The 10,315-nt window shown below is 31.4% G+C and overlaps 1 protein-coding gene across 1 annotated transcript; it reads right to left on the bottom strand.

Annotated features, from left to right (window-relative positions):
* Window positions 1-1,323: 1,323 nt before the first annotated feature.
* On the bottom strand, window positions 1,324-6,764 carry LOC124357050 (eukaryotic translation initiation factor 3 subunit K). The gene is made up of 4 exons (XM_046808446.1): window positions 6,492-6,764; window positions 4,888-5,104; window positions 3,229-3,448; window positions 1,324-1,513 (listed from the first exon to the last, which is right to left on the bottom strand). Exons 1-4 carry the CDS (start codon window positions 6,554-6,556, stop codon window positions 1,356-1,358), a joined length of 660 nt encoding a protein of 219 aa, XP_046664402.1. The 5' UTR covers window positions 6,557-6,764; the 3' UTR covers window positions 1,324-1,355.
* Window positions 6,765-10,315: the final 3,551 nt, after the last annotated feature.

A 10,315-nucleotide genomic window follows, 5' to 3' on the forward strand; every position in this document is an offset into this window, starting at 1 on the left:
TATATGCTATGTAAACATCAGGTGATGCCTGCATTACTATGCTTCGAAGACTTCAAATAACCTGTTTCAGTTAGGCGTTGATGAATAGTGGCAAAAAATCTTGCGCTTGGACACCTGCGGTTAGGAAAGTTCTCTTGATACAGACGTCTTGCTGCAGTACTATTGCAGCGTCCCAAACCATACATTAAATGCATGTCTGCTAATTCAGAGTTTGAATACACATGAATATTACCTTCCATTTTTTATAAATAAAACACACATCACAAAATCACTAATAAAATGGATGAAAATAACTGGTTAAAATACTTAACACAAACACACAGTATCTTTACAATTTGTTGTTTACATTCTTGAAGCTCTTTTCCTATTGGAAATTATATATTAATTTAAACAAACTCTCCAATAATACAAGTTTTTATTTTTGTGAGGCCTGTCGTACTCAATGAGAACGTCTTCGGACCCACACAACTAAATACAAGTAATAATAACATTAAGTTTGTTGTTTTGTTCAACTATGAGGTGACATATGTCATCTAATAATAAATGCCCAGCTGATTATTTATTATTTTAAAATGTTTAAACAGCTGTTGTTTAGATGATTAATTATTACCAGCTGTTACTAATCAGATTCTCATTCCTTATTATAAAACAGCAAAAGTTTGCTGTGTAGTATAATACGTGAGGAGTCAATTTCATAACTTTTTACACATTTGGTTAATTTTGCTTATTATGATTCTTTTTAGAATTAAATTCTCTACAATCTGTATTAGTAAAAACAATTTGTTTATTGGTCATTTAACAATGTTATTGGACATTAAACATTTAAGACGTATTTTTGTTATTAGATTTTGGCAAATTTCATACTTTTTCTCAAAAACTGCACACACTACAACCTCTAGAGTGGTTTTATTTGATTTCCCTTATAAATCCACCTTATTTGAGTTAAAAATTAAGAACAAAACATTTCAGAATCACTTAATTTCACCAGGTTAACTGAAAACAAAGCAGAATCTTTTGTCAGCCATTACTCACTAATGGAGTGTTTCCAGACCTACCTTTATATAACATTTTTTTCTTATTTTTAGCTCTACAATCACGTCTTAAAATATTTTACCATATTTCCGACTCACCCTGTGTATACATATATATTCACTTTAAAATATCAATTCATGTCTTTCTATATTAATTTTTCCAACCAGTATAATTATTTTTTGTCATAGTTTAAGATTGCTTGTAAAGAGACAAAACGTGACAAATCCATAACTTAAATATATAAGGTTCAATTTAATAATTTTCATTTTATAATAATTAAATAAACAATGGTTATGAAAATTTTGTATTTATTTGAACAAAAGTTATCGGCAGGAAGCCATCAGGTTGGCAACATTGTCAAAATCAATCTTTTCAGTGATGTTTTTGGTCTTGACATTCTCATCTTGATTGGCAATGAAGATGATGTTGTTGGGTTCTTCTTTCCATCCATACTTCTGGACCCAAAATCTCAAATCATTGTCTGAAAAATAGAAAAACAAAAAAGAACTTTAGTTATCTTTTTCCTCAAATATTTTTTTGTAGTGTGCGAGTTACATATGGTAAAAATCTTTTGTATATTTTAGATTTATTCAAATAAATTTCACATTGCTTGTGAGGGTTGTACTTTGGAGAACAATTTATTCACTACACTTTTTTATGTCAATCAATTTATTTTTAAGGTAAAGTTCAAATGATTCAATATTTTATTCTTTTGTTGTAAACTACAAGTATTTCTAAAGACACTAATAAATATCTGTATCTTTAAAAATGGTGAGCAATGATTAAAATTAAAAAAAACACCTTACAAAGTCGCAGAAAAGTGCCTACCATTTTGTACAAAATTATGGTTAGTTCCTTCCAGATCTAATGCAATGAATAGTTACAAAAATATTGAAGATTGCTACAGTTTACAAATGGTTATAAACTTTCTAAATTATAAAACAAGAACAATCAGTTTATGCAAAAGAACTTGTAAGAGAGAGAAGTACATGAAGCTGGAAATGTATCCTAAATTAATATTATTTATATCCAATTGAGAGGAAAGCCATTTTAGTAATTTAATGTCTACATTTTTGTTTTTGACGTTATTCATGTACACAACAATAGCTATTATGATGTGATATGATGACATTGAAAATTAATTAAGCATTAATGAAAATATAGACTGTGTAACAAACTGTTCAAGAAGGGATACAATTAAGATCTTTTCATTAGTAAGAGTGCTAATTTCTTATTTTAAATGGCCAAATTTGGAGTTGGCTGCTTGTTTTGACCTTGAGCTCTTGAGATATGATTTGACTGTTAATTAAAAATTGATTCAGATATGGCCCAGTAGTATATTTTTAATATGGTACAATGTTTACTTTTTACCTCATATTGCTGTAATTGATAACTTGTGACAGTATTAGAAAACCTTGTCTACTACTTTTAGGAGAAGAAACACACAAAGAAACTCCTATATTATCAGCTTTGTGTGTCAAAATACCCTGATTAAGTGAAAACTGGTCTGAACATCGTAATCCTTAATTATGTAGCTTTCTCATTGGTTCATGTTCTGCTATAGTTTTCTAGTGTCCTAACCAAGACATTAACTAATGCAGAATTACCTTTATTTTGGAGTATTAGTATGTTAGTTGATAAGAGATTTGAAAAGCCTTGCTCCAAACCACCATGCTTTCTGTACTGTATGTTAAATAAATATATTACATTTTTTTTATATTTAAAAATTATTCTGGCGTTGTTTCCCGTCTATTATAAAGCTTTTGAAGTCAAGATACAGCTGAGCAATCTGTGTGTAGAAATAAGTATCCATGTTTTGAATGCTATTGGAACCTATTAAATCCAAAAACAACTGAAAGTCATTCAAGTCTAATGACTTGGTCTAATGGTGGTCTTGTTCTAATGATGCTTTTGATATGCCAAGATGCATCTAAGGTACTAATGAAAGATTTATAGATTGGACGATATTTTGTCATAGGTTTCATCAACCGAACACTGTTCAACATTTTGTTCAATATATTACCACATCTTTTCCACATATATTACCATAGGTAAAATATACCCTAATAGGATTAAATCATCGTGCACACCTACTTTGGCTAGTTGTTGTATTTAATATTTGTGAAGGTTTATATCGCTTGAGTAGATAACTTGTATATTTTTTCAAGTTAATTAATAATATTGAGAAATCCATACCATCGACTCCACCCAGCAACTGAGCCAAGAGAGAGCGCTGAATGGACTGGAACGAGATACCCACAACATGGCAGACAAACTTGCGGATAGAGTCATTGAACCCTGTGATCTGTGAGCAAAGGTCTGACATCTTGTAAACTTCTTCCCAGAACATCTGCAGGTCACAACATTCTAGCAGATCTGCCAAGTAGATTATCTGATTGATTGGGTGTTCTTTACACTGCACAGGGAGAACAAGGTATACATTAGATTATAAAAATTACCTTAACTACTACAGTGAAATATGTTTAAATAGTATAAGAGATCACTGAAATTTTCTTATATAATAAATCTAGTGCTGTAGTCACACCAATGTTCTTAAATCATATGCTTATGAGCTAGTCCTATATGTTTCTCATAACAAGATAGGTTCAAGAACCAGCAACAAAATCTATGCCTTTATAAAAAATATAACTCTAAAACGGTGATGCAATTTACCAGTAACAGTCTTTCTATAATATAACAAATAGTATACAAATTTTTTTTAAGTTGTAATGACAGTTGTTTAAAAATATTACACTTTTTTGCAAAAACTTATGTAAGAACACCATTATGGAACAACCTGAATAAAAGTGGTGTATTTCCACAATAAAAGTTGTTTTATTGTGTTTTTAAAGACTATCTTTGACTTCATTATTTCTTTATTTGTTTAATAATGTGCTCAAGAGGATACAAGCTCAGACAGCTAACTTTTTTCAAGACCTGTTAAAGCTGTCTACATTCATGAATAATCTGTTATATTGATTATTAACTCAGTGATATAAGTATCCAGAAACAGTAATTTAACAAGAGACTCATTTAAGGACCTATTCATATACTGCTACAGTACTTTTTACAGTTGATTAAGAACCCAACAACAGGACCTTATTCGTATCATGTTGTTATGCATTTGCGTGGTAAATCTTGACAGAAAGCTCCTGGAGACTTGAAACTAGGTACGTTCCTTTTGGTCTACAGAAGAACTGGATTGATTTAACGACAATCTGTCCGTGTGTCCAAGTATACAACTCTTGATAAAAAAGTACTAGAATTCAAACTTGGTACATTCTATGTTCCCTCTTCGTCCAAGGAAAAACTGGATTGATTTTGGTGTTAAAAGGACAGTTCGTCCATCTGCTTGGGATCCAAAGACAAAAGACAGTGTGTCCATCTGTGGGATATCTCATGTTTTGTCAGGTCCTTTGATATTTCTTTCTATCGGTTTATTTGTAACATTTTGGTTTTTTAATCATTAGTTTGGCCTAGTAACGCTGTACTGACATTATTTAATAAACTATCCAAAATAATGATATTTCAAGATGATAGTCACACATGAAATGTACCTTTCTTCTAAATATATTTTGAACAAATATAGGCCTACTATTCTTATAATAAAAATTTGTTATTAGATTGTTAAAACGAAATCTATTTTTTTCTCAAAATTACATAGACCCAGAACAACAAAATATTCACACTGGCACTGACACCTAAAACATTAGTCTACATCATATGAAGATTAATTCCAGTTCTTGTTTCTATGTCTAGGCTACTGAATAACTAGACGATACTTACTGTCTTGAAACTAAAGGAAACCGAGTTACACTAATAATATTATATCAGCATGAATAGAATAAAACTTACAAGCTGCTCATTCAAAAGGCACTTGCAAAGGATGAAATCTGTATGAGGGAAATTTGTTAATGCCTTCAACAGGATTTGGGAAGTAATTTTGATATCGTATTTCTGGCTGAATTGATAAAACTTCAAAACAACCAAGTTTGCCTCAAGATCATATACATTTTCTTGAGACTGCATCTCCACATAGAGCTCAAATGTCTTCAAGTTTTCTGGGTTGTACCTAGAAAAAAGAAAAAAGTCTATGAACAGAACAAATATTTATTTCAAAGAGAATTTTTATCACCTACAGAACTAATGTTGTTGCTCATAATATAGCATTGTAACAGCATACTATATGTTGACGGTACATCACAACAGCTTATAATCTTTATTTTATTACCTTTTGATTATAGCTATACGATTTGGGAGTCCTGATTTCTTTAAAAAAAATTACGACAAGAAGGAGATTTAAGATAAAGACTTGTAAATAAATATATATATATATATATATATATATATATATATATATATATATATATACCTTATTACTCTGTGCTTTAGGCCTCCTTTAATTTTTTGAAGAAAACCTTACTTTTCACACATAGGTTAAATTAATGTATTGCTGTAACTTGGCTAAGCTGAAAAACTTTGAAAACTCAAAAGCTTTGATTCTTGTGACATACTGATTTAAATATTAAAATATTGTTTATTTCTCACATCCCTCGCATCAATAAATCGTGGTAGGTAATTGTATAAAATTACATTGCCACCTTTAAGCCTTTTCATACCGAGGTAGATGTTACTTAGACTGCATTGTAAATAATAGTAACATAAATTCAGATTTCTGGAAAAAGATTGTGTATTTCACCTTAAAAGTCACGTTTAGTAGGTTTATGTTAGTGCTACAATCACCTATTTTCAAAATTATGTCAGTTTCTTAACTTCATTTCTCCATTATAAATAAAATTCAACCAACAACAGTGAATAAGACGAGTATCAGTCAATCCATTTCAAATCATCCAATATAAATATTATGAACACCCAAAAAGCAATTTATATCGATTGATAGTCTAGGATTTGAGATGTGAATATTAGGTATTGATGATTACATTTGTCTATATAAAAAACTGGGTCCGCTTATCCTACCCTACCCATTATATATTAATTTGTAAATTACAATAATATTTATACATTAATTTCTAAGATTGTAAACTAGCCAAACCATATTGTTCTTTGAAATATCTATTATGTTATTTGGCCCGACATTTTGTTTTCAATCCTTTGGATGGTCATACAGATGATTCCATATCATTCAATAATCATAATCCGATTGTGTTGGTGACCACTTATTATACTGCAGCCACGAAAATGTTGTATTGATGATTATACTACTTGATATAAAAAACCAGGCCTCCTTTATCAAATTCTGCCCTAAATTAGTATAGACTAGGCCTCTTTCTAGAATAAAAATGAAACATCCTGAAAATTAGCCTAGTTAATACACATTTTTTAATTACATATGTGATCCATAAAACAGACAAAATAGTGCTGGGATCTTAACAGAATTGTTTCTAATAAATGGGATAAACAGTTAACTAGCCAATACTGTAAAAATTACATTATCTTACATTTCAATTCCTTTGACTTTGCTGGCTATAGTCTGCTTCATCTGCTCTATTCTGGATTCCGTCATGTTTAAATGGAATGAAGATACTGATATTGTATTTAAACTGATAAAGAATTGATAATCACTATTAAATTATAGAAATCTTAAAAGAACCACATTAAATCCATACAAAGTATTAAACTTTGTAACACACAATTTTAACCTCTGCCACTACCGAAAGCTTTACACTTCGAACGAACACAACACGCGTTCCAGTTCCAGTCCTTTTCCTTTTTTTCCGGTCTACTTGTAAAAAACAATTTTGGTGACATCATGCTGCTTAGAGGTGTATTACCATGTGATTCATTCAATAGATATGTCTGTGATAAGAGTTGTATGACATTCGAAGCAACATACAACATAATTAATAGGTCTGATTTGTGGTAAGCGTATGTGAATTGATAGAACGAACCTATAATATTGTTATAGGAAATAATATGTCCTATCTATGTAATGTTAGTCAAAATGGAAGATTCTAAGGATTGATGTCATGGAAAACAAGAAATCAAGATGTACATTTTCTTCTTGTCTGGGATCCGCAGACGTGCCTAACAACTCATCAATGACAACATGCAAATTTCCTAATTTATGTAATGTAACGCTCCTATATGGTTACATTTATTGTTCCTAAAAACTTATTAATTTGAAAAATGTCAACTATGATTTAAGAGCTTATGACTTAATGCTAGCACTTATAATATTACAATTAAATTTTATTGTAGTTGTTTTAAGTTAATTATTTCTAAAAATATCCAAAATTGAGACATAGCACAAAATTAAATATTCTATTTTTCTTCTACTTCTTATGTACAATTTAAGCAAAGTGGAGTATAATACAGTTTGTTTTAATATCGTCTTACTGGTAGATGCATGGCCTATTCTTAATCTGCATGTTTCTATACTAACTACCTACTCAGTTTATATTAATGCTCTAGAACCATGCGCATGAGTGCTATTTATTTTTAATATTTTAATTGTAAAATCAACAGTATTGTTTTGCAGTCTCTTGAAGCACGATGCTGTAAGAGCTGCAAAATTATACTATTAATGTTTCTAATACATATTTGTTTACAAAATTATCTAAATTCTTCCACTAAGATTGTTAAATCTAAAACATTATATCTATTGTGGCTGACCTAATTTGCTTCTTTATCGACTTTTACCCTCAATACCTATAAGTATTTATACCCCTCAACATATTTATCAGATAAGTTCGAAACATTTCTTAAAGCTTAGGTTAGTTAGATGTTTGCTAAACTGCAAATTTAGATTATTTTAATAGCTGGCTGAGAAACACAAAACACTATAAAGGATTTTTGTTGTATAGTATTAATAAATTGGATACTTTTGAATATTGTACATAGTTCTGTTGTAAAGGTGGAACATACCGAGCTCAGTTAAAACATTCGAGACAATCCCAACTGTAGGATTAAGAAGGCTTCATCAGTCTCTTGACTGTTCCGACAGTTGCCATCAGTGTAAGCAAGAATGAGTCGTCAAATTATAAAATGCCCATTGTCCACTAAGTACACTTTGCAGGAAATCAAGTTTTTTCATTTAAACGTATTTTCTACACTTCAAAATAAGCAAATTATGTTTTTAAAAACAACATATATTTGAATAACAATAAATATTTGAACTCATTAAATTTTACTAAATAGTCTAAATATGTTTATGTACGTTGTTCATAAAAAGCAAAGTAAGATTGAACAAAAGACATTGTGTAACTGCAAGAAGGACATAAGACGTTTTGGAACTGTATAACTTGAACAAAAGACACTTTGTTTAAAAAAGGTATAAAAGAAACATTATTAATTTTGGTTTCATTTCATTTATTTCATTTATTTATTTCCACGGCAATCGCCACTTTTACAATACCATTACATAGTAAAATAACATAACAATATAGAATAAGAGTGCAACAAGCGAATACAACAACTGATTCAATTGGATAACAATAACTTGATAACGACTAAATCAATAGATAACAATAATTCAATAACAACAACAGGTAACCATTTGACAATATAACAAGAAAAGTTTGGAGATTTAAGATGCACAGAGAGTCAAGCAAAACAGGGTTGATTAAACAAGATCAACAAGAACAGGTACATGAAATAATCAATAAACTATAAATACAACAACAATATCGAACAATTTAAATGCAAAGACTATAATATATAACAAAGTACTACTAAAAAAAGGCGAGTAAAAACAGAAAAAAGGTATAGTTGAAACAGAATTATAGAGTGCCATATACTAATTTGATGATTTCTTCTCGAAATCTAGCAGGGCTGGTGGCGAAGAAGTCAACAAGATGTCCCATCTCATTTCCGCTGCGTAGAAGTCGAGGTATCGTACTCTGTTGTTGGTAGGTCGTTGAATAGTACAGTCTTGCAAAGGTGTCTCGCAGTCTCGTATGCCCAGGAACATGGAAGTAGATTTTGTTGAGTAGTTGCGGGCAATCAATGCTTCCGATGATGATCTTGTGGAGAAAGATAAGATCATGTATCTTTCTACGAGCCTCAAGAGGAGCAAGGCCATGCTGTAGTTGATAACCAGCAATTGGAACATTCATGTAGTGGTGGCCATCTCTGAACCCAGCTGTTCTGACAAGACGATGCTGAACTCTTTCAAGTTGTGTTTTGAGTCCTTCTTGGGAAGGTGACCAGATGGAAGAGTTGTATTCCAGGAGAGGACGAACAAGTGCTTTGTAGAGGATCAGCAGGGCGTCTACTGAAAGATTACGAGTAGAGCGGAAGATAAATCCAAGAGTTGAGTTTGCTCTATTACAGATGTATTGGATGTGCTCAGCAGGGTGAAGAGTTGGTGTTGTGATGACGCCAAGGTCCTTTATTTTATCTACTCGATGAAGAACGGTGTTGTAAAGAGAGTAGTTGAAGAGACAGGGTGTAAAAGATCTTGAAAAGGTCATCACAGCGCATTTAGATATATTAAGGTCCATAGCGTTCATAAGGCACCATTTTTCGATATGGAAAAGTGCTGATTGAAGCAGTTGGTGATCAGTAAAAGAGTTTATTTCTATGAAAATCTTTGCATCATCAGCAAATAGTAGCAGCTCAACTTCAAGGCAGTGGTTGATATCATTTATAAAGAGGTTAAACAGATGAGGCCCGAGGAGAGATCCCTGGGGAACCCCTGATAAAGCACTTAATGACCGAGAAATAGCGCCTCCACATCTAACCTTGAGTGTACGATCTCTGAGATAGGAATGAAGGAACGTCAAAAGAGAGTTTGAGAATCCCATGGCATCAAGTTTAGCCATAAGGTGCTTGTTGCTCACTCTGTCAAATGCCTTAGAGAAGTCTAAGAATATGCAGTCAACCTGATTTCCGTTTGAGAATGCAGATGTTATGTAGTGCTGGAATAAGGCAAGATTAGTGGTTGTAGATTTACCACTCATAAAACCGTGTTGTTCAGGTATAATTGTGTGTTTCAGCTCAAACAAAGGTTTGGAATAATTTTATTTTATAACACACGATAAAGACAAAAATTGACATGCGTAAAAAAATAAAACACGGAACATTTTATTACTCTTTGTTTGTACATGTACAATAGTTTTTGAACATTTTAAAACTATTTTTTGTAAAAAGGTTGATGAGTCCATCATGTACTTTTTTATACAATATTATCATTTTCTTCCATGTGGTTTCTTTCTTCATTTTCTGATTCTTCTGGAAGCTGTTCATCATTTATAATACGTTTGTAGAAATTGAGTGCAGGCGTTTCCTCCCACTCCGTCTCCGAAGTGAATACGAAGCAGGC

Source organism: Homalodisca vitripennis, chromosome 3 (genome assembly GCF_021130785.1).
Source record: "Homalodisca vitripennis isolate AUS2020 chromosome 3, UT_GWSS_2.1, whole genome shotgun sequence".
Lineage (NCBI taxonomy): Eukaryota > Metazoa > Arthropoda > Insecta > Hemiptera > Cicadellidae > Homalodisca > Homalodisca vitripennis.